The sequence below is a fragment of the Pan paniscus genome, chromosome 1 (genome assembly GCF_029289425.2).
Source record: "Pan paniscus chromosome 1, NHGRI_mPanPan1-v2.0_pri, whole genome shotgun sequence".
In the NCBI taxonomy this organism is placed as follows: domain Eukaryota; kingdom Metazoa; phylum Chordata; class Mammalia; order Primates; family Hominidae; genus Pan; species Pan paniscus.
The window spans coordinates 29,247,466-29,271,416 of record NC_073249.2 but is presented as its reverse complement, the minus strand read 5'-3'; the positions used below and the strand labels follow the sequence as shown (position 1 = coordinate 29,271,416).

The window sequence follows — 23,951 nt, the reverse complement described above, 5'->3', positions numbered from 1 at the left end:
ACTTCATTTATTCTCTTAATGAGAAATATCCCTGATCAAGGTGCAACTTCTACTTTTATCTGCTTCATAAAAGGGGCACTTATCCATTTACGGTGACTGCTGTGTGACACAGTGTGTCTTGGTCATGTATTTGTTTCTGCACCTATTTGTAGAGGAGTAGGGTAAATTTCAGAATTCTGTGCTTTCTGAAATGTATTAGCAGCTTGACAGTGTCGAGAAATCACCTTTTTTCTTAAATACCTTTATAACTGTTCTGAAATGGCTGGCATGGTGGCTCACACCTGTAATCCCAGCACTTTGGGAGGCTGAGGTGGGCAGATCACTTGAGGTCAGGAGTTCAAAATTAGCCAGGCCAACATGGCGAAACCCCATCTCTACTAAAAATATAAAAATTAGCGGGGCATGGTGGTGGCGGGTGCCTGTAGTCCCAGCTACTTGGGAGGCTAAGGCAGGAGAATTGCTTGAACTCGGGAGGTGGAAGTTGCAGTGAGCCAAGATCATGCTACTGTACTTCGGCCTGGGTGACAGAGCAAGACTCTCAAAAAAAATGTTCTGAAATATATTTTAGGTTGTATTAAAACAAAATATAGTGCTTTTAGTGAGTTTTATGTTAGTTGTTTTCTTCTGATTGTATTAAGTTTATAAAAATTAGAAACTATAGAAGTGTAGGAAGAGGGGGAAGTCACTTATAATGTTACTACTGATAGCTGTTAATATTGGGATATTTCTATATATTTTTTTCTAAGCATCCTTTTTTTCTTTGAGATCTTATTATATATTTTCTCTTTTGTTTAAATGTAACAAAGATTTTCCAATGCTGATATAAATGTTTTGTAAATAATTAGGATGGATCCATAATATTTCATCACTTGATTACCATAAATAACAATTCTTATTTCCCATTAATGGTAACTATTTAATGGTTAGAGCTTCATATACAGTTTAGGATGTTTATAAAGCAGTTTACTATTTTTGTTCTTCTGAAGAGCCCAAGAGTGTTTTCCGTACTGGGTGGATTAGTACTAGTTCTATCTGGAAAAAGCCCGGGTTGGAAGAAGCTGTGGAGAGTGCGTGTGCAATGCGAGACTCATTTCTCAGAAGCATCCCTGGCAAAAATGCAGCTGAGTACAAGGTTATCATTGTGATAGAACCTGGACTGCTTTTTGAGATAATAGAGGTATGCAGCAATACGTACCTTTTGAAATGGTGTTAGTATCATAGAGTTTTGCCTGAAATTTGCTTTTAAAATGTGTCTAAATTAATCAAATAACATTGGGTTATGTGTAACTTTACTATGCAATTATTCTATTATGTTCCTTTTCACATACTTTTTCACTTTTAAATATCTTTTAATAAATTAAGCAAAGTCATGCACATTTAAAAAAAAGTGTCTAAAAAAATTAATTTAGAAATTAGGGTTTCCGTCTTCTAATCCTGATATCATCACTGATTCTTTGTTTCCTATTTCACCATATTCTTTTCTATGTCTTGTAAAACATGTTCTGTGCATGTAACACGTACATGTTACTGTGTAGGGATAGGGAAGGAATAGATAAAGTTCTGTTTCAAACAAAAGGCCTCAGGACTATTTAGAAGACAGGGGACATATAAATTGATCGCAATCGTCTTTGAATGTATCAAAAATGGGAGTTTTGTATTAAGGGTCAGGTTTCCTGAGAATTTCATCCATCTGGACCAGATTCAAAACAAACCCAAAAAGAGTTTCCATTTTTATTTTGTGAAATCTGGAGAAAATTCATTTTCTCCAGCAAGTTACCACATATATTTCAAAGCATTTATCCTATTTTTATTTCTAGAAGGGCCATCAGAGTTTTATGCTTGGGATTTTTAGGGGTTGATTGGCCAGATTGGCTTATAGCTTAACATAATGATGTGATTTTTCTCCAGTCTAAATGCTTAAGAAGAGAATTGGCAATGAATATAATTTTTTTTCCACGAGGCATTTTATTTGTAAATATATGTATTACATCCCTAGAAAAAGAATCCCAGGGTTTTCCCTCCTGTGTGTTTTCATCTTGCTTCTTCATGGTCCATGATGCCAGCTGAGGTTGTCAGTACAATGAAACCAAACTGGCGGGATGGAAGCAGATTATTTTGCCATTTTTCTAGATCTTTGCGTTGCACATCAAATCTGGGGCTGATCTCTCCACACTTGTTTAGCCTGCCTGTGAGGTTCACAACAATTTTCCCAGCTCTGTGATCATCAGTGATTTCAAATTTGCCAATGTAACCATGCTTCATCATCACGGTGAGAAACCGGACGATGACTTTGGAGCACGGCCTAATAAGCACCTGGCTTTTGCCTCTCTTTTTGGCATTGTTGATGCTCTTGAGAGCATCAGCCAGGACATTCATGCGCACCACTGTGGCGGTGCAGAAAGACGGTGGAAGAGCTATTTTTTAAAAGTTTTATTGGTGTCAGTTTTCTAAAAGACATCCATCTTATTTTGTATGGTAAGCTCAATTTAAATTTTTAATGATGTAATTAGCATGATTAAGATTTGAGCTTGAAATAGCTAGTAGGTATAATAGATGAGATGTTCCCATTTTAAAATTTAAAACTTGGGAAGCTGTTCATTTTACAAGTGAGGAAGTGAGGACTGCTGAAGCTGTGACCTAGCCAGGGTAACACAGCCTAGTCCTGGCCTTTTTTCCTACATACTGTGTTTCCTTTGACTTCAGTCTTTCTAAGTAATGAACTGAAAAGAAGAACAGCTTGTTTGGATCAATTTTATTGGAAAAAATACTTTGGGATTTTCAAAAACATGAATGTATTTTTCTTAGGAATCATACCAAGTAGCTGTAAGATGGAGTCCTGGTTCTATCCATTACTAATTGCATAAACTTGTTAAAACCAAATTAATCTCTTTGAGTGTCTTATTTCTCATGGGCTTTAATTTTTAAAGGAATGTCTATGTTGGTTAGCTTACAAACTCACTTTGAAGATCAAAATTACAGAGAAAAATGTGCTCATCAGACAAATTCAGTCTACTTCATAAGTGTTCTGCGTATTGTTCAGATTGCCACTATCAGTATACATTACTAAAAGCAGGTACCTGTTGAGATAGTATTTTAGCCCCTCACCCAATGATACATGAAAAAAAAAAAAAAAAAAAAGGCTTTGAGGCTGACAGACCTGGGCTTGACCTGCAGTTCCACCACTTATGGGTTGAGAATCTTGGGCAAGTTAACCTCTCTTTGCTTGTTTCTTCATTTGTAAAGTGAGGATAATAAACACCATATAGGTTTTTTGTGTGTGTATGTATGTGACAATTAGAAATAAGAGACATCTTAGGATCTAGCAAAGTGAAGTGCCTGGCATTCTCAATAAATACTGTTGATGGAAATATTTAGTTAAAACCTTTTATGCTAATTAGGATTGATACATTTAGTGATGTTTGCTCAGGATGCAATGGTATACCAGAAGGTTCCTCTCTAAACGTGAGATTTTATAGTGTTTCTTTTTATAACCTCAGTTTATGGTACAAATTTAACATAAACTGTAACTTTCACATGCTTCCTTCCAGATGCTGCAGTCTGAAGAGACTTCCAGCACCTCTCAGTTGAATGAATTAATGATGGCTTCTGAGTCAACTTTACTGGCTCAGGAACCACGAGAGATGACTGCAGATGTAATCGAGCTTAAAGGGAAATTCCTCATCAACTTAGAAGGTAAGAAGGAGGTGAAAGTAACAAGTAACATCTGGAGAATTGAATAATTATAGGTCATCTCCAACTTTCCAGTGGACTGGGTTTATTCTAAAGGTAGATATATACTTGGAATACATCTTTCTATGGAAATAATACAAACAATTGCCAAGTTTCTAAGCCCGCTCTTAAAACTATCTTACCTGATGATCTTGGGAACTGAGGGCTAGGGACAGAAGAGGGAGAGAGATTTTCTTTCTGTCCTTTGAATAAATAATGGTCACTGTATATGAAGTTTATGTTAGGCTGACTTGCTCCCATTTCTCTTTTGTGTCCCCCTGCTTTGATACTTAGTACCCCAGTACTGGCCCAGTCCTGCCCACTGTTCCCCAGTATTGATTCTAAAATTTCCTATTATGTATACCCCGGATTAAAATATTTAGCCATTCCTGCGAGGGGTTAAGGAGGAAGTTTTATTGAGCTCATTCTAACAATGGTATCTCATAAGCAAGCATTTTGTCGATACTTGTTTTATAGAAGATTTTAAAAGTCAATCTGGTTCATCTTCATTGGTAGCGGTAGAGTTGCATTAATAAAGAAAAATAGGCTGGGCACGGTGGCTCATGCCTGTAATCCCAGCATTTTGGGAGGCCGAGGCGGGCGGATCCTGAGGTCAGGAGATTGAGACCATCCTGGCTAACACGGTGAAACCCCGAATCTACTAAAAATACAAAAAAAAATTAGCCAGGCGTGGCGGCGTGTGCCTGTAGTCCCATCTGCTGGGGAGGCTGGGGTGGGAGAATGGCGTGAACCCCGGAGGCGGAGCTTGCAGTGAGCTGAGATCACACCACTGCACTCCAGCCTGGGCGACAGAGCAAGACTCCGTCTCAAAAAAAAAAAAAAAAGCAGGTATCTTGGCAAAGGTTATGCTGCTTGTGTTTTTCATAGCTTTTGGGTACCAGGAGATGGGAAGCTAACTTACAGGCATCAGTTCAAATTTCGGCTTGGCAGCATAGACCGTGTAGTAAAAGTTCTGGCTTAATTTACTTTGTGTAATTTTTTCTTTCAGACGGAATTTCGCTTGTCACCCAGGCTGGAGTGCAATGGCGTAATCTTGGTTTACCGCAACCTCTGCCTCCCAGATTCAAGCAATTCTCCTGCCTCAGCCTCCCAAGTGGCTGGGATTACAGGCGCCTGCCACCACACCCGGCCAATTTTTGTATTTCTAGTAGAGATGGGGTTTCACCATGTTGGCCAGGCTGGTCTTGAACTCCTGACCTCAGGTGATCCACCCGCCTCGGCATCCCAAAATGCTGGGATTACAGGCGTGAGCCACCATGCCCAGCCATGTAATGTTCACATACTCTTTGTACAATGACTAGAAAATAATTTACTTTTATATTTTTATCAATCTGAGGTCTAAGAGTATTAACTGTGGAGATATTTTTGGTTCCTTTTGTCCCACGAGATATTTTGAGTGAGGACACTGTAGTTGTCACTATAATTTGACTTTTAAAAATTCTTAGTCAAGTATGTAGCTGGAGAGGCAGTGTCATTCATCAGAACTATACCCAGATTTAACAGCTAGAAAGTCTGCTCTGCCTGAGTAGATGTAGAACTCGGTGACTTGGGAGATGTCAGTTAATCTCAGAGTCACGGGGTCTCTAATTCCTCAGCTCCCTTCAGTTGTTGAGTTGTATGATCCCATTATCTTGGCTATATATGTAATGGGACAAACGGGGAAGTGTCTGGCAGGACAAAAGACTGAAAAAGAAGCCTCTGCTAAACCAATTAAGAAACAGTGTTACAAGTTGAATGCCTATCAGAAATACTCTTCATGTATTTTTTTATAGGTGGTGATATTCGTGAAGAGTCTTCCTATAAAGTAATTGTCATGCCGACTACGAAAGAAAAATGCCCTCGTTGTTGGAAGTATACAGCGGAGTCTTCAGATACACTGTGTCCTCGATGTGCAGAAGTTGTCAGTGGAAAATAGTATTAACAGCTCACTCGAGCAAGAACCCTCCTGACAGTACTGGCTAGAAGTTTGGATGGATTATTTACAATATAGGAAAGAAAGCCAAGATTTAGGTAATGAGTGGATAAGTAAATGGTGGAGGATGGGAGTCAAAATCAGAATTATAGAAGAAGTATTTCCTGTAACTATAGAAAGAATTATGTATATATACATGCAGAAATATATATGTGTGTGTGTATCTGTGGATGGATATATGTATATCTCTTCCTATATATATCCATAGTGGACTTATTCAGAACATAGATATGTATTCAGCTTGTCTTCAAATACGGCCAAGCAGAAAATGTTTTATATTTTATAAACCTTTTGACTCTGTATTTAAATTCTATGATACTGAAAATAAAGGCATTCTGGAAAAATACTGACTGATTTTGGTGCAGAAGTTTTGAGTATCAAGTAAAAGAAGTATAGTTTTGAAAGGGAATGGCGGAGGCCTGTTTCCCTTAAGAGGTGAAGGGTCATTTCATTCTTCCCATTAGTGAACATCAACCTTTTCAGAATAGCTAGTTTTTGGGGTTGGATTAGAAAGAATATAATCACCAAATTTGTTACTCAAGAAAGGAAGAAATCTCTTAATAGTTATACTTATGAATGTTTAGGAAACAACATGAAAGCTGAAAATTTATTTCACTAATTACATAAGAAGTTCACAACAATGAACAGACAGAAAATAGCAGTATATACAGAATTTCACTACTTACAGTACATTACAACAGAGAAAGCATTTTATAAACAGTTCAGTATTGGATTAAAATCTTTTAAGGATGGCTAATTCTATTCAGCAGGAATCTAACTTCTAGACACCCAGCAAACCCATTCCTATCAGGGTGAGAGAGGGCTTTTGCTGTTGCTATAGTGTACTGTAAAAATATTTGTTCCTTATAAATGAAGTGGACCACAGCAACTTCTAAATGAACATTATATTCAGTGTAAGTCTCATATTATTAAATTTCAGATTTTTGACTTTTTAGATCGCAATTGTTTTTAAAAAGCAATTTAAATGTAACAGTGTTTACTTTGACCATAGATGAAGTTTTATAATAAAACTTTTTTTTCTGTTTGCAAAAGTATGAAGCATTAAGAAGCATGGTGCTATACATCTCTTTATCTACATTTACCCTGGCCCCTCTAGTTCTACATCTAAACAGAACCTGTAATGTACAAGTCAGAATTCGATTTTAAAATTCTATGAAAAATTTTAGGATAACAAATCTAACTAGAGACTTAATGATTGTGTTAGGATTCTGTGAGCCATACTTCAGCTTATTATTGTTCTCAGCAATCCCCAGATTTGATTGTCTGTTCTACCAGAGTAAGCTTAACCAGTTTTATTATCTAAAATGCTTAATAAGTGCCCCCTCCCCGCCAAGTGATGATGGAATTGAGGATTTATTCTTTAAAAATACCTATAACTCCAAGTTTCTTTGACTAGCCTCCTTAAGTTCATACTACTACTTTCAGCGTACTTGGAACAATCACAGGAAGAACTAATCTCTTAGAACACATATAACAAGTGACTGTTAACACAGAGCCAGATATGTTTACAAGAATTCTAGGATGTGTGTGGCTGGGGCAGCGGAGACCCAAGCAGAGGCTGGGAGGTTGGACTAGCCCTTTCCAGTGCTGCTACTCTGTAAAATGTATGTCTCAATCAGACTCACAGGCCCCCATCCCAAATACTCAAGACATCTTAACCATTTATCTTGTAAGATTTCAAGTTTGATAGTTACTTAACAGTAATTACTAAATTTTAGCCAGTTAAATTCTTGTTTGGATGTGCTCTTTTAGCTCTAAAAACAGATTTTTCTTTTTATATCCCTGAAGGACATACTCCTCAACTTTGCATGATTACTATAGTTGGCTTCTTAAGGGGAAGTGAAGAAATAAACTTCTGTATCACAATGACTTACTATGAATAATAATTGTGATCCATGACAGATACCCATAATTACACTGTATGGCTACATTCTAAAAATATACCATAATAAATACTTGGTATTTGTAGAGCTCAAAGCACTCTTTTACAGAGTTTTGGTTAGTTTGGTTTTTTCTTTTTTTTTTTTCGAGACAGGGTCTTGCTATATTGCCCAGAATGGCCTCAAACTCCTGGGCTCAAGCGATCCTCCTCCAGCCTCCCGAGTAGCTATAGTTTGGTTTTAATCAGTAAATATTTATTTAGCACTTGGACTGCTCTAGGCACTATAGGGTACAAAATTAGTTGTATTTTATCCTCTCATCCCAGCTGTGAGGTAGGTTTGCTAAAGCTGTAATACCACTAAGCAGTTTTTTCAATACTGTTCCCAAGGACAGATAATATTAGCAAATCCCAGAAGCATTTCTAAACACTTGTAGGAAAAATAAAGTCGGACTTAAAATTTTTAGTATCTTTGCCTTTTTTTTTTTTTTACATAAGTTTTACAAGATAATACATTTTTACAGTGACCTGATGTGGACACAACTTTGCAACTTGGCAAAAAGCAAATCTTAACTTATATTATAATTAATTTGCTGCATTTTACACATCTCTGATTCTCAATTTTGGCAAGTACAACAGGTTAAGGGTTCTATTTAGTGTCCCCTTCTGATGAATATGATGATCTTGAACCCATTCTTCCTCCTCAAGCACGGTCATCCTCCTCTGATGGCAACAGCAGAACCTCTGGGAAAGGAACCTTTCGGTATCCAGAACTCCCAGGTGGCAGCCCAGTGTGGGATTTGGAGCATGACAACAAAGGCATTTTCTCAACATTTACTAAAGGAGAGTGGGGTGTTCTATACGCTACTGATGGAGACTGTACATGAACACATTTAAATTGAATTACAACAACATTTTAGATAGGAAATATAGAATCTTATAAGAACATAATCTAAATTATAACCAATTTTAAATAGCAAAGTTTAACAATAAAGCTACTTAAGTGTTTGAATTAGAAATAAACAGTAAAACATCTGTATTAATTATAACAGAGTTGACATTTGTTTATATTTTATCTTCAGTATTAACCAAAGGAGTGGAATTTAGCCAGGGTTGCACTTTTTAAAAGTTGTATATACGTTTATTTATTTTACAAAAGGAAAAAAAAAGGCATACTTTTCCCATAAAATTCCAGGTCTTACTATGTAAAATAACCATGCACTACTTCATGTTATAATCATAATTTTAGACTATTTCCAGTAGGTAAGTGTCATAAAGAAGGAAGAGATATGGCTTCCACAGCTTCAATGAGGTGTAAGGCTAGACCATATTGCCCATGTTTTTCTGGTAAAAGCTCAATTACTTTATTTACTAGTTTAGCTGTTGTTGCAATTGGCACTTCAGTGTTTTGAAGGTCCTGGGGGTCCTGCAAATGGGACACAAAAATAACCTATTATAGACAACTAAACAATAATTGTTATTGACTTAAGAGTTATTACATAAAAATGCTTTTCTTTGTAACTAGGTGAATTAAACTTGTCAAATTTTCTTCATAACTGTTATTAACCAGGCACTCAAGAAAACATCCAATGACCTTTTGCCTGATCTCGTTCTATTGTACTGACCATTGCTTTCAGCCAAGTACACAGTGTGGGTGGAAGTCTGGCAAGCAGCTCCATTCCTTCTTTTGTCTGGGTGTGGAGAAGCGCATGAGCCAGCCTTTGCCCCGTGAGCACCAGCAGCTGAGAGGCAAGGACCTCTTTGTCATGAACCTGTAGAATGGCCTGAAGATAGGAACATGGAGAAATAATACAGTCAGAGTGAGCAGATTTGTTTATTCTATAGGAAAGGGGTTGCCAGTGAAGAGATTCTAGTTGATTTTTGAACTGTGGCCATTTATCTTTTGATTGTATACAATCAAAGATAAATCCAAATCAAACTTAGCATTTAAACCCAAATTTCTGTTCCTTGGTTAATTTTTTTTTCTCTCATCACCTAATCTTTCAATTCAATGTGGCTACTCAGTGTGCTGTTTTCAAACTTTTGGCAAATAAAAGGAGTTTCATGTCATGTCTATTTGAAACCCTCTAATGGCTTTTTTTTGTTGTTTTTTGAGATGGAGTCTCACTCTGCCACCCAAGCTGGAGTGCAGTGGTGCAATCTCAGCTTACTGCAGCCTCCACCTCCTGGGTTCAAGCGATTCTCCTGCTTCAGCCTCTCAAGTAGCTGAGATTACAGGCACATGCCACCACGCCCAGCTAATTTTTTGTATTTTCAGTAGAGACAGGGTTTCACCATGTTGCCCAGGCTGGTCTTGAACTCCTGACCTCAAGTGATCCACCCACCTTGGCCTCCCAAAGTGCTAGGATTACAGGCGTGAGCCACCACGCCCAGCCCCTCTAATGGCTTCTGAATACACTTAGAATAACCATGGGCTCCGAGACCTAGGATAGGGCCATGGCCCAGGCCAGCCTCCCTGCCTCATGCCATACTTCTTTATTCCTTGCTTACTATGTTTGGTCAGCCATACCGGCCTTTCTAGTCCTGGACCTAGTCATTCTAGTCCCCACCTCAGGGCCTTTGTAATTCTTGTCTCAAGCACTGTTCCCCCAGTTTCTGAGTAGCTGGCTGCTGCTTCTCCTTGGGGGCTCGGTTCAAATGTCACCTTCTCTGACCACTCTACTGTAGTGGCTCCTGTTTATTCATATGATCCTGTTTCATTTTTTTTTTCAATTTAAAAATAAATATTTTTTTCCTTTTTAGAGACGGGGTCTCGCTATATTGCCCAGATTGGTCTCGAGCTTCTGGGCTCAAGTGATCTGCCGCCTGAGCCTTCCAAAGTGCTGGGATTACACGTGTGAGCCACGACACCCGGCCCTCTTTATTTTCTTCATAGCACCTATCATTCAATGCAAAATTTAGCATGCTTTTCTGCTCCTACCAGCAGACTATCAAGTCCATGATGAAGGAACCTTGTCTGTTTTGTTTACTGCTATATCCCTGTGCGTAGGGCAGGCCTGGCACACTGTAGGAATTATTTGATTATAATTTTATGTTTTAAAAAATATTCTATTGTTCTATTTTTATACCTAGATGTTCTAACAAAAGGAAGAGCAAAAGGCTTCATTGGAAACTTAACTGATTCTTTATTCCAACTATCAATTTTATAACTTGAGCCCAATTAACATTCAAAGGGTCATGATTACCTCTTCTCCTAAGTGGTCAACTCCATAGTTGTATAGTTCCCCCACATAATGCCTTCTAACAACATCTTCACTAACTTGAAGGTGATGGGCTAAATCCACAGCTAGAGCTGGCCAATCTTGGTCTTTCCCAAAAGGAGTGGGTGTGGCCTCTTCTGTGGGATCTTTGACCTTTGTGGCTGAATGTTGGGCCTGGACAGCTGCACTGACAACTTTCAATAAGAACTTGAAAATGGAGAAAGAGATAGAGCAATGCATTGTTACTGTTTCATTTTAAAATACCTAAACCAAAGTATTGTTAGCTTTTCTGTCACTTATAGTGGCTTTTCCATTAAATTGTTTAGTTATCAAAAAAGGAACACATCATTTAAACAACTAGCTCTCAAGAATACTTTGAAATTGGTCTTTTTAAAATATTATTATTATTTTTTATTATTATACTTTAAGTTCTAGGGTACATGTGCACAACGTGTAGGTTTGTTACATATGTATACATGTGCCATGTTGGTGTGCTGCACCCATTAAGTCATCATTTACATTACGTATATCTCCTAATGCTATCCCTCCCCCTTCCCCCCACCCCATGACAGGCCCTGGTGTGTGATGTTCCCCACCCTGTGTCCAAGTGTTCTCATTGTTCAACTCCCACCTATGAGTGAGAACATGTGCTGTTTGGTTTTCTGTCCTTGCGATAGAAAGTGGTCATTCTTTTCAAAAGCCAGCTAGATTTTTCCCTTATGTTTTTTTTTTCCAAGAAACAAAAACAAAATCCAATAGCTATAATTTACCTGTTGTCGTACAGAAATAAAATTTGGATCCATTTCCCCACTAGGTAATAACTGAATTGAAGTTAGGTCTTTGAAAAATGCATTTTTTCCCTAAAAAGAAAGAGAGCAAGAAAACTGATGAGTGTGGATTATTAAGGGGGGAGAGGGAGAAAGATTTGTTTAAAACTTAATAATAACTTATGGTTGATTTTTATTTCTCCTTGAACAGTAAGATTTTAGAATTATTTAATTTTTATAACAATTATCTAGTAGACAGCCTTTAAGATGAACCCCAGTGATCCCCTCCTCCTGGTATTCGTGTTTCCTATAGTCTCCTCTCCTTGCATGGAGGCTGATGACTTGCTTCTAGCAACAGAAGCAGGTAGAGGTGACACATGTTACTTCCAAGACCACGTTCCAAAAGACTGCTTCTTCTGCCTTGAGGCACTCATATTCACTCTCACTTGTTCTGCAGGAAGCCAGGTTCCGTGTTGTGAGCTGCTGTATGGAGAGGCACATGTGGCATAACTGAATCTTGCCAACAATTGTGCTTAGAAGTGAATCACCCTGTCCCCATCCCAGTTGAGCTTTCAGATGCAGCACCTTAACTACAGCCTCATGAGAGACTAAGCCAGAGGCACCTAGATAAGGAGAACACAGATTACTGACCCACAACAACTGTGAGATAATAAATATTTGTTATTTTCAGCCAAGTTTTGGGATGATTTACTCTGCAGTAATAGCTAAGTAATACATATATGTACCCTGAATCCTTTTTTTTTTTTTTTTTGAGACAGAGTCTCACTCTGTTGCCTAGGCTGGAGTACAGTGGCGTGATCTCAGCTCACTGCAGCCTCCACCTTCCTGGTTCAAGCGATTCTCCCACCTCAGCCTCCCAAGTAGCTGGGACTACAGGCGCGTACTATCACGCCAAGGCTAATTTTTTTGTATTTTTAGTAGAGACAGGGTTTTCACCATATTGGCCAGACAGGTCTCAAACTCCTGACCTCAGGTGATCTGCCCGCCTCAGCCTCCCAAAGTGCTGGGGATTACAGGCATGAGCCACCGCGCCCAGCCTCTGAATCCTTTTAAAAACACTTGTTGAATTGTTTAAAAACATCTTATTTAAAAGAACAGATGTGTGTCTAAAGAGTAAAAACAAAATATCAGGAAACAGGATTTTAGAAGTTCCTTGGAAGGAAATGTAATACAGAGCAAAGAACATTGGCCTTTAAGTTGAAAGACCTGGGTCTAGTCCGAGGCTCACCACTTCCATCCAGGTTGCCTTGGGTAAATGACCCACAATCTTGGGTTACCGTTTCTTCTTCTGCAAGCAGGTCATCCTAGGTATCTTCCAATGTGCCTTCCATACCTAATCATCTGTGATTCTAGGTCATCTGTTGTGACTGCCAAGCAGATTAAAGCTACTCATCCTTTAGTGATAAGAAAAACCGGACTTCCAGGGCAACCCATGACATTTTGGACATCACTGAGAGAAGTATTTAAAGATTTAGCATACACTCACAATCTGTTACTCGATAGTTCCCACCTGGTGGTCCTAGCTATAGCATCTATAATAGCACCACTTATTATTTACTACATTCCAGATGCTGCTAAGTACTTCATGTTGAATACAAGGAACCCTTACAACAACCATGAGGCTGGCGCTAGAGTCACTGCTACTTTCTGAATGAGAAAACTGAGAGTAAGAAAATCTAAATAATTCTAGTTAGCAAATGGTAGCACCGGGATTGTTTTCACTAGCTACTCAACCATACTAGCTCTCTGCAGATGAGTGTCACCCAGCTGTCTCAGGTAGTCTTGGCATGACATGGGTTGAAACTAAACATTATTGTGCTAATCCAATTCTGGATGTGTTCTGGTTTCACAAAGGCCTTTTCTGATGGGAATACTGAGCTGGGCACTTTATTTTGGTATTTCTTTCTCTTTTTTAACTTTTAAGTACTCTTATCGCTTATATTCTCAAAGATATACTAACTCATTCAAAATCTATACTTTTTTTTTTTTTTTGAGACAGAGTCTCACTCTGTGGCCCAGGCTGAAGTGCAGTGGTGTGATCTTGGCTCACTGCAACCTCTGCCTCCCAGGTTCAAGCGATTATCCTGCCTCAGCCTCCCAAGTAGCTGGAACTACAGGCACACACCACCACGCCTGGCTAGTTTTTGTGTTTTTACTAGTGACAGGGTTTCACCATGTTGGCCAGGCTGGTCTCAAACTCCTGACCTCAAGTGATCTGCCCACCTTGGCTTCCCAAAGTGCTGGGATTACAGGTGTGAGCCACCACGACTGTCCGGGAGTCTCTCATTTAAGGGTGAAATAATAAACCCACTTTCCCACAAGCCTAAGCTGTGTTCTCTAACCCAGCTTCTATCAGTAAAAAGCTAAGTAATAATGTTGACGTTTTTATCTCCAACAGTTTGTCCTGTCTCTCAAAATTTGACACCTGCATGGGGAAGGAAAGGATTTTACTATCCACTGCAGCTAGACTGTGAAGGTTACAATAGAATATGTAAAAACATATTCTACTCACAATTTTGGACTTGATCCTGCAGAGGAGCCAAAAAAAATCTTAGGTATAGAACTAATACAATTAAACCTGTCTCTTAGGAAGACAGCTCTTGCAGCATGGGACTGGAGAGAGAGAAACTGGAGGCAGGGTGATTAAGAAAGGGCTGTTGTAATAGCCGAGGGAAAGATGATTATGCCTGAACTAGGGTTATAGTCATGGAGAGAAATGGACAGGCATGATCTATGGCAGAATTTACAAGAATGAATTTACAATGAAGAAAATTGGCTTGAAGTAAGGAATTGGTGAGATAACTTCAAAGTTTCTAGTTTTTGCCAGGGCAAAAATGATGACATCGTTAATAAAATAACCAAGTCAGGGAATTCAGAAGGAACAGCAAATTTAGGTTAGGGGCAGGATGTGGGTATTGGTTTGCAGATATATTTTAGATATGAGGTGTCTGAAGTCCTATAAGACACTCAAAGAGAGAAGTTCAATAGAAATGAATGCCTCAAACTCTAGGGATTGGTCAGGCCTAGAGATATATAAGAGGGAGAAAATGAGTCTGTCCAGGAATAATATGGAGAATGAGAAGATCAGACAGCTGAGAGGGCAAAACTCCAAGGGGAGCAGTACAGAAGGTAAATAAAAAGAACGGAATCAAGCAGGGAATGAGGGAGTTGGAACCTCACACCAAATTATACCAGTCACAAAAGTACTGGACAGCTTCTATTAAATATGAAAATCCATGTGTCTGCTAAGCCTGCAACTCCAAAATAGCTCTGAAATCCTGTGAGGTACTTACCTTACTGTCAAAAAGTGAAAGTGGCTTCACGGTCTTCAGAGAAAACCTCATGACTGCATACAAGATGGAGCACAGGATGGAGTGGTGCTCCACCAGCGGGTAGTGGATGTGCTTCTGTTCCAGGGCCAGTTCCACTATGGAGATTGGTCCTTCCACGGAGAGCCACGCATCCTCAGTATCCAGCACAGGCACCTGTATTTCATCCCTGCTAACATCTGCCTAAGGGTTTTGAGAATGGAGGACTGTGTTCAGTAATGGAAAAATAATAGCTTACAAATATCCCAATGAGTTTATTAGCAGCAGAGTGCAAATTCATATTGCACACTGTCCCAAATTGTAATAAAAAAACACAAAGTCTAATTTCAATAAGAATTTAATAAGAAAACATCACTACCTGCTGGGCTCAAGTCAAAATTTAGAAATGAATGAATGAAAAACAACCTCATTAAAATAGTCGTTTATTAAATGCAATGGTTTGCAGAATATGTAATATCTTAGGAGCAGTTCAGAATGAAAAATACACCTGTTTTACCTCCATTAAGATCTGAAGAAGATCCAAACAGGAGCCGAGGAAAGATGTCATTGCTGTGTCACTCATTCCCACATCCTGTTTTTTAAAAAGGAACGTAATTAGGCCCTGCAGGAAAACTGCTATAGTTACTATCAGCCAAACAAGAACCAGGATACAATACACTGGTTCAGCTGACTTTCCACACTGAATAGACAGGCAAGAATTTGAAAGTCAAGGCATTAGCATATTTAAGTTCCTTCTTTTAGATTTACTGTCAACCAATTTTAAAGTCAAGCTTTACAAAGTGGTATAAATATTGACTTTTAAAAAGTAGTGTTCTTTGTGTATTGTAAAGAAACAGCCTCATTAGTTACTATAGATGGTGGCACTTCTGAGCTCACTGTTCAGCTTGCTAAGGCATCTGGTAGCCAAATAATCGTGGTAGATGGAAGATACACACATGAGAATCTAACCTGAAAAGCTCCAAGAAAACAGCCTGGTCTGCTTTCAGAGCGTCTTTTAGAGACTGAACCCGACCCTCTGAGCAAAACTAGAATCCTCAAGCTTGAGAACTAAATACCAGATTGATGCTGTGAGCAAGAGACGATTCTCAATGACTCCTTTAAAGGGCTTGTCCAAGGGACCACTGCATTTGTGTATAATCTTTTTTTTTTTTTTTTGAGACAGAGTTTCATTCTTGTTGCCCAGGCTGGAGTACAGTGGCACGATCTCGGCTCACTGCAACCTCCACCTCCCAGGTTCAAGCGATTATCCTGCCTCAGCCTTCTGAGTAGCTGGGATTACAGGCGCCCACCACCATGCCTGGCTAGTTTTTCTATTTTTAGTAGAGATGGGGTTTCACCTTATTGGTCAGGCTGGTCTCAAACTCCTGACCTCAGGTGATCCACCGGCCTCGCCTTTCCAAAGTGCTAGGATTACAGGCGTGAGCCACCGCGCCCTGCCATATAATCTTTTTAAAACCAACAATCTATAATTTCCTCACATCCCCAAAGCAAATAATTCAGTGTTTGTGGGTACATGCACACACACATGCATGCACACACACGTACACACTCTAGTCATACAACCATTCTCAAGAACACATCAGAAAAAGTCTTCAACAATGGAAGCTAGTACTATTAATTTCTTGGGTCAAATACAAGTCCCATATCCATGGATTAGAATATTAGTTAAGACTAATGTTGTATTTGTATACTTATGTTATTATATATATCATATATATAGGTAGATCAAATTAACTACTTCATTTGAACCTGCTTCAATTTGATGTTGGATGCTTCTATTATAAATGTCTAATCGGAATATGCAGCAATGGTAGCATGTTAACCTGTTCACAGTTCAAAGCTGAACAACATCTTATAAAAACCTAGTTTAATATGCTATCTAACAATCTGGAAAAGTAAATTAAAATTGGCCATAGTTCATGACCAGTTTCCTTAATGCAGTATTCTCTTTTCATTTTTCTTATCTCCTTCTGATACGTCATCACAATGATAAAAGGCAAAGTTCACCTATACAGTTAATAAAGTACTACATAAAAGTGTGGAATTAACAACCATAATTCTAGCTATGGGAGATTCACTTACCCTTCGGCATAACCTATCCTTTGGTGATTTTCCAACCTAAAATAAAAAGATAAAATGTTGTAACATTTAATAATTTAAATAAAAAGACATTACTATGGCACAAATAATAAAAAGTAACTGAATTTAAAAACCGTAAATGGAGCTATAAATAAATGCGACAGCCTCATTAATTAGCTGTTGGCTCTACCAACAGTAGATGCAACTAAATTGGTGGTGAAACTTAATCTCACACTGGGTTCAAGAATAATCCTTTTCAAATATAAATTACATATTTCTGAACTATTAAATAAGTAAAAACTCTAAAAATCTGGCCCTCACTTTGTACAGTCAAATAACTGTGTTGCCTAAAAACCCAGAGCCTGGGCCAGGTGTGGTAGTTCATGCCTGTAATCCTAGCACTTGGGAGGCCAAGGTGGGCCGACCACTTGAGGTCAGGAGTTTGAGACCAGCCTCGCCAACATGGTGAAACCCCATCTCTACTAAAAATACCAAAATTAGCTGGGCATGGTGGCATGCACCTGTAGTCCTAGTTACTCGGGAGGCTGAGGCAGGGGAATCACTTGAACTCAGGAGGTGGAGGTTGCGGTGAGCCAAGATTGTGCCACTGCACTCCAGCCCGGGCAACAGAGTGAGACTCCATCCCACTCCTACCAAAGAAAAACTAAAAAAAAAAACCCAGAGCCTAATTCAGGGCTACTAATCAAGAACACCTAAGAATTCAGCGTGTTGATAAAGACACAATTGTTTGAAATAGAAAGAAAGGAAAACCACTCTAAAGCACATGGGAGTTATATTCCTAGCCCAGAAAAATTTCCTTACGCAATAAGTACTTATTAAGATTCTACTGTATATGTCTACAGTGTAATAAGTGGGAGGTAAAAGTTCTGCCCTCAGAAATACTACTTGATAAGAGAGTAAACTCACAGGAGACACTGGAGAAAAATGTCACCTCACTACCACTTGCTGGGATTACTGCAACAGCCTTGGAACAACCAAGATCAGCTGACCCCAGTCCCAAGATATTTTGTCTGTTGCCAGAATCATCTTTTTAAACACAAATTTGAATATATAATTCCTCTGCTTAAAACTGCCCCAGTGTCTTCAATATAAAATAATAGCTACCATTTACTGAGCCCTTACCACATGTGCCAGACCCTGTGCTAAGCTTACACATACTACTAGAAAATCCAAATTCACAGCCTGCACAGGAATGTCTTCATCTTAGCTTTTCTTTTCTTCTAATATAGCCTATGTTCCAGCCAGCCTAAGCTACTTCTAGTTCTCTGAATCCAACAAGTTGCCTCATATCTCCAGGACTGCTGGGATACACTTTCCTCTCACCTACTTTTTACTGGTATATATATAGGCATCCACCAAAATTTAAGTCAGAAGCCTTCCCCTTGTTTTGTTATTTATTTCCTCCTCTTCTGAGCTCCAAACACTCCCTATTGTCTGTTTACCTGGTGTTCAAACTGGTGAGGGCCAGGACCATAACTTCCATTGGTTCAACCACAGAACCTAGCATAGTCTTGGCACATGAGAGATAACACATTATAATAAAGACTTATCCAATCACAAATTTCCTACTTCCTGGTTTAGGACTGCTTTCGCCCCAAAGTAGTGAAGATCAAAAGTGATTGTGGATGTGAGAATGCTGTGAAACTACAAATTGTAACACACATAAATTACATTTTACTGTTATTCTCTCGAAAGACAAGGGGGTAAGAGGTGAAGTTGAATAGGAGAACAACATCATAAAGGCCAAAAGATGCAAGTTCCAAGAAAGAAGCTATTCAGTCAAGGAAGATGAGCACAGAGGAAAGAATGGTTAGATTTAACTAGAAAAATGTTATCAATAACATCAAACAGAGTAATTTCAAGGGGAGCAGTGGCCTAAAGTTGGGTCTTGGCTGTGGTGCTATTCATGATGCAGGAATGACTGTGACTATACATTTAAAAGAATATGTTATCTTTACAGTGGTAATTCTCTTAGCATCCACTCATCTGATGCTACACTAATCTACATTGTTGAGTGGCCTGTAAAACACACTAACTAGTGCCCCTGGCCACTCAGCTGGAGGCTAGGCTGGTACTGTCGGCATGCTAGCAGCTTCTGCTCCCACCAGTTGAGTTCTATGCTTATATGTTATGCTTGTTCCCAAAGCTACTCATGCTGGTTGTAGATGTCACTGTAATTATGTAACTTAATTCCATAACTGATGAAATATGAATGAGAAAAAAGGGGGAGTTATTCACATGAATGCTATGTTGAATGCTTTGCAAAGATTTATGGAGGAGAATAACTCCTAGGTCTTCTGGATTAGATACAGAGGTAACAACTATAAAAATTATAGAAATCTAAAGGTTTTGGACTCAGATTACATAACAACTTTAAAAAAATAAGATCTAGCCATGATAGGCAATACATTATGGGTGAGGTTTACACAAGAAAACCAAAGGAGAATGCAATCAACTCCATTCAAAGAAAATATCTTGGCCTTACATCAAAGATTGGTAAGTGTAAATTTGTACACTTTAATTTAAAATAAAATGCAAATCCTTGCTTGAATCAACTACCAGTCCTAATCTCTTTAGTTAAGAGGCTTTTATAATGTATTAGTCTCTTTATGAGGATTTAGAGTCCTTCTTTATGTCATTAAAATGCCAGTACTGGGCATTACATTTAACCGAGTATGAGTAAAATCTAATTATCAAATTAAAAAATAGTCTAACAAAGCCTAATGTGAACAATCTTTCTAATATTAGTCAATTAAGAGAACCAAATAAATAAGAAGTCAATACATGAAACTACCTTACCTTATCCATCAAGTATGTAGCAGCAGAAAATCTTTTAACTAAGAACGTATTCCACATCATCAGTGCAATGCCTAGATAGCAAGTAAAAGTAGTAAATAGAATGCTTATATAGTCTCACTTTTATTACATATAAATTACTGTCTTTCTTAAGCTTATTAAACTATATAGTCTATTTTGATTTCATTTTTTATATCTTGTGTAATATTTATAAAGTTCATGAAATCTTTAATTTCATTTAAAATCTGATTTAATAAAAATCAGAACTAGGCTGTATAAGAGTATGTCTAAATTGCCACTAAGCATGAAGAAAAGAGTCACATCATTAGTTATGAGAGAAATACAATGTCACAGTGAGACAGCATTACATAACCACCAAAAAGGCTAAGAACAATTTTTAAATTATAATACCAAGTATTAGTGAGGATATGGAACAAATGGAACACTCATGCATTACTGGTGGTATAATAATTTGGTAAAACCACAGGGAAAACTGCTGGGTGGTAGCTACTGAAGCTAAACATGTGTCTGCTCTATCACCCGACAATTCTGCTGAGTATATACACTAGAGAAATGAATACAGAACATATGTATAAGATTGTTGGGAACAGTTTTATTCCCAACAGCCAAACACTAGAAACAATCCCAATGTCTGCCAATTGATTTTTTTCACATATAACTACAAACTAAAGTATGTAGTTATATAAAAAAGTATTAAAAACAAAATATATAACAAACAAACAAACAAACAAACAAACCAGGCTGGGCAACATGGCCAGAACCCATCCCTATGAAAAAATGTTTAAAAAATTAGGCATGGTGGCACATGGCTATAGTCGCACTCGGAGGCTGAGGTGATAGCATAGCTTGAGCTCAGGAGTTCAAGATTATTGTGAGCTATGTGTGCCACTATACTCCAACTGGGGTAATAAAGCAAGACCCTGTCACTACTCATTGAGCTGTGGCATTAACATTAAATTTCTGAAACAGTTGTCAATTAGGCAATGTAAACATGGCATTTCACATGCTATTATTACTACCCTTGTAGCTGAGTCTGTCTATGAGTAAGGCCCCTCACAGGCTATGAGAAGCCAGGAACCCTACTCGATGGGTAAAGGTACAAATAGGTAAAGGCCTGACTTGAAGAAATACTAGTCTGAAGTCAGTTAGTAACTTAATTTTTTTTTTTTTTTTTTGAGACGGAGTCTCACTCTCTCTCCCAGGCTGGAGTGCAGTGGAGCGATCTCTGCTCACTGCAAGCTCCGCCTCCCGGGTTCAGGCCATTCTCCTGCCTCAGCCTCCCGAGTAGCTGGGACTACAGGCACCTGCCACCACGCCTGGCTAATTTTTTATATTTTTAGTAGAGACAGGGTTTCACCATGTTAGCCAGGATGGTCTCGATCTCCTGACCTCGTGATCTGCCCGCCTCGGCCTCCCAAAGTGTTGGGATTACAGGCGTGAGCCACTGCGCCCGGCAGTAACTTAATTTTATCAATAAAGATAGAATAATCTAAACATGATATTTTCTAAATCAGTCAAGGTAAATATATAAATACATGTATATATATATTTTGGATGAAGGTAGGATCTAAGAGATGAATAAGTAATTTTCAAGTTCTCTTCAAGTAAAATGGGATATTTTACAATTTCTGCAACTGGATTTCGTGTCACCTGCAAGCATGTGATAGAGGTGAAAAATACATAGCTTCTCTAGAATTTATTACAGAGACATAAGGTGATAGCTCCTCTTACCCAGCCTAACACCAAGTCTCATCATTTACTAAGGTTACTAACTAGCTTAGTGCTGATATCCTCAATTCCTATAATGAAACCCATCTATCTATTAAATGGAATCTGTTTACAAGTTCAATATTTTTTCAAGGAGGCATCAGTAGTTGCCAAGGCAGCTAATGGAGAATATTCACATCCATTATAAGACGCACAAGATAGTTGCTACAGTCTAATCTTACTAGGCTTTTGGCTACCAAGATTTTCTATTAAGAATTACAGTCCTGAGAAATCCATCCCTCTTCACTATCTGTGAAGGGTGTAATGAAGGCAGCTGTTCTGCATCTATCATTGATTCCCTCTTTCCTTGGAAAGCTAGATGCAGAACAGCTGCCTTCATTACACTCAGGGATAGTAGTCAGCTTGGGGAACAGAAGTGGTGATTACTATCAGTTGTTTTGCCCCTTTATAAATAGCACTTTTCCAAGTAGTTAAAATGGCCAGTACTGTTTTTTTTTTTTGTTTTGTATTTTGTTTTTTTTTTTTTTTTTTTTAGAGACAGGGTCTCACTCTGTCACCCAGGCTGGATGCAGTGGTGTGATCATAGCTCACTGCAGCCTTGAACTACTGGGATCAAGAGACCCTTGCACCTCAGCCAATACACAGTAATATGTTAGGCTGCAGGATAATCAAATAAAAATTTAATAGGTTGTAAATCTTTAAATTCACATCCTGTTAAATCAGGAAGCCTCTTTTAGATCAACCAGTGATGTTTCTAACATCTGTTTACTTACCATTTTGAACATGTGCATTAAATATGTGCTTCAAGTGTTCTATTGACCTAACAAAAAAACGTGCTTCCTTACATACAGGGAGAAAAAACGAGAAAGAAAAAGAGGTATCATTTAATAGGTTTTACCATTATCAGTGGAGACTTCTTACATAAATTTCTGCATAAAACCACCTAAGAATGTTGCAATAATAACATGAAATTATTGGGTAAGAAATAACTTTTGATAAACTGTCCCTCTTCAACTCACATTACCTATACAATAATTAATTCCCAGAAGCTCCTCGGTCATATGGGCTAACATCTGGATTCAAATTTGCTGTGGTTTGAACATCATAGCAATGTTCTCTCCAATAAATACTTGAATTTCATACAGATTTAAAAACAATAAGCTTACTTTTGTAGATACTATTCATTCATTCATCATTCAACAAATATTTATTGAGTATCTAGTATGCACCAAGCCCTATTTGAAGCACGATGCATTCCATAATGAACAAAACAGACCCCAAGTCTTGCCTTCACTGAGTTTAAATTCTAGTGAGGGACCTATACAATAAACATGATAAGTTAATATATTATATTTAGTATGTTAATGGTAAGTGCCAAAGAGAAAAACATTAAAGCAGGAAGGAAATATGAAATATTAGATGGGATGTTTGAAATTCAACTCTTTCTAATCAAAGAAGTTTACATATTAAAACTCAAATACAGTATACAACACTGATTAAATAATTCAGATATCTGCTAAATAATTTTGTAGCTTGTACATCATCATCAAACATATCATCATTGCCAATACACACTGTGTTGAAATTTCTCTGAAGGTAATTTTATTGTTTTGAGCCTTATAAAATTGTGTGTGTCAAATGGTGGAGCTGAGACTGGTTGGATGGGGCAAGATGAATACTTAACGGGAAAAACAAACAAGTAAAACAACAACTTATTTTAAATGTAAGCAATACTAATGATACTGATAACACTAGTCAAAATGTTAGGCACTATGCATTCATTTTCTCAAAATATGCAATAACCTTTCAAGATAACTACTATTACAGCCCTCATTTTAGGAGAACGTTGAAACGAAGAGTTCAGAAACCATGTGCTATGAGGATTACAAGCTCTATGCAGCAACCATGGGGCTTGACATCAGCTTTGTCTATGTCCCCTCTGCAAGCTGCCTTTGGTTTATAAACAAATACTATAAAGCAGAATTTTCTTCTTAAATGCCACTTTTTTAGACTTGAATTTGAAATTAATTCAGATTTTAGAAATTATTATTTTCTCATTCTAGACATAACATTCCCTTTTAATAAAATGGAAAAGTAACACATTTAAGTAGAGAGCCTAAATATGATCGCCATTCAGGCTGTAGTCAACTGAAGAGGGTGATTTGAAGGGCATTAAGAGGACTCCTCTGTCCTAAAATCATTTTTTGGTCAAGGTTTAATTGATCAAAGACTATTCCTTTATTTAAATCACTTACTTTCATAATGTCTTCCTTTACTATCTAAGTGATTACAGTTTTTTTGGAGGAAGGAAGAGTATCGTTTCCATTAATATATTAGCATGAATTA

At 38.0% G+C, this 23,951-nt stretch overlaps 3 protein-coding genes across 4 annotated transcripts in view; 1 reads left to right on the top strand and 2 right to left on the bottom strand.

Moving 5' to 3' along the window:
- IARS2 (isoleucyl-tRNA synthetase 2, mitochondrial) overlaps positions 1-6,068 on the top strand; it is a 53,748-nt gene extending 47,680 nt beyond the window's left edge. Inside the window, exons 21-23 of the mRNA XM_003807180.5 lie at positions 987-1,177; positions 3,549-3,693; positions 5,523-6,068. Of these exons, the coding sequence (XP_003807228.1) occupies positions 987-1,177; positions 3,549-3,693; positions 5,523-5,665 (479 nt within the window). The 3' untranslated portion in view covers positions 5,666-6,068. The remainder of the gene's footprint in view (positions 1-986; positions 1,178-3,548; positions 3,694-5,522) is intronic.
- LOC117977169 (small ribosomal subunit protein uS8-like) lies at positions 1,905-3,542 on the bottom strand. Its single transcript, XM_034947165.3, has one exon. It carries the CDS (start codon positions 2,374-2,376, stop codon positions 2,032-2,034), a length of 345 nt encoding a protein of 114 aa, XP_034803056.1. The 5' UTR covers positions 2,377-3,542; the 3' UTR covers positions 1,905-2,031.
- Positions 6,069-6,315: 247 nt separating the features above from the next.
- Positions 6,316-23,951, bottom strand: part of RAB3GAP2 (RAB3 GTPase activating non-catalytic protein subunit 2) — a 121,379-nt gene continuing 103,743 nt past the window's right edge. For both annotated transcript variants that reach the window (XM_003807179.5, XM_063597029.1), the window contains exons 27-35: positions 22,379-22,445; positions 19,860-19,930; positions 17,043-17,078; positions 15,457-15,531; positions 14,925-15,143; positions 11,614-11,703; positions 10,829-11,050; positions 9,248-9,406; positions 6,316-9,048 (exon numbers count right to left, since the gene is read on the bottom strand). In XM_003807179.5, coding sequence (XP_003807227.1) covers positions 8,893-9,048; positions 9,248-9,406; positions 10,829-11,050; positions 11,614-11,703; positions 14,925-15,143; positions 15,457-15,531; positions 17,043-17,078; positions 19,860-19,930; positions 22,379-22,445 — 1,095 coding nt within the window. In that variant the 3' untranslated portion in view covers positions 6,316-8,892. The remainder of the gene's footprint in view (positions 9,049-9,247; positions 9,407-10,828; positions 11,051-11,613; positions 11,704-14,924; positions 15,144-15,456; positions 15,532-17,042; positions 17,079-19,859; positions 19,931-22,378; positions 22,446-23,951) is intronic.

Bases quoted from the DNA above. Each gene is read 5' to 3' on its own strand.
- LOC117977169 (XM_034947165.3), bottom strand. From the start codon at position 2,376: ATGAATGTCCTGGCTGATGCTCTCAAGAGCATCAACAATGCCAAAAAG.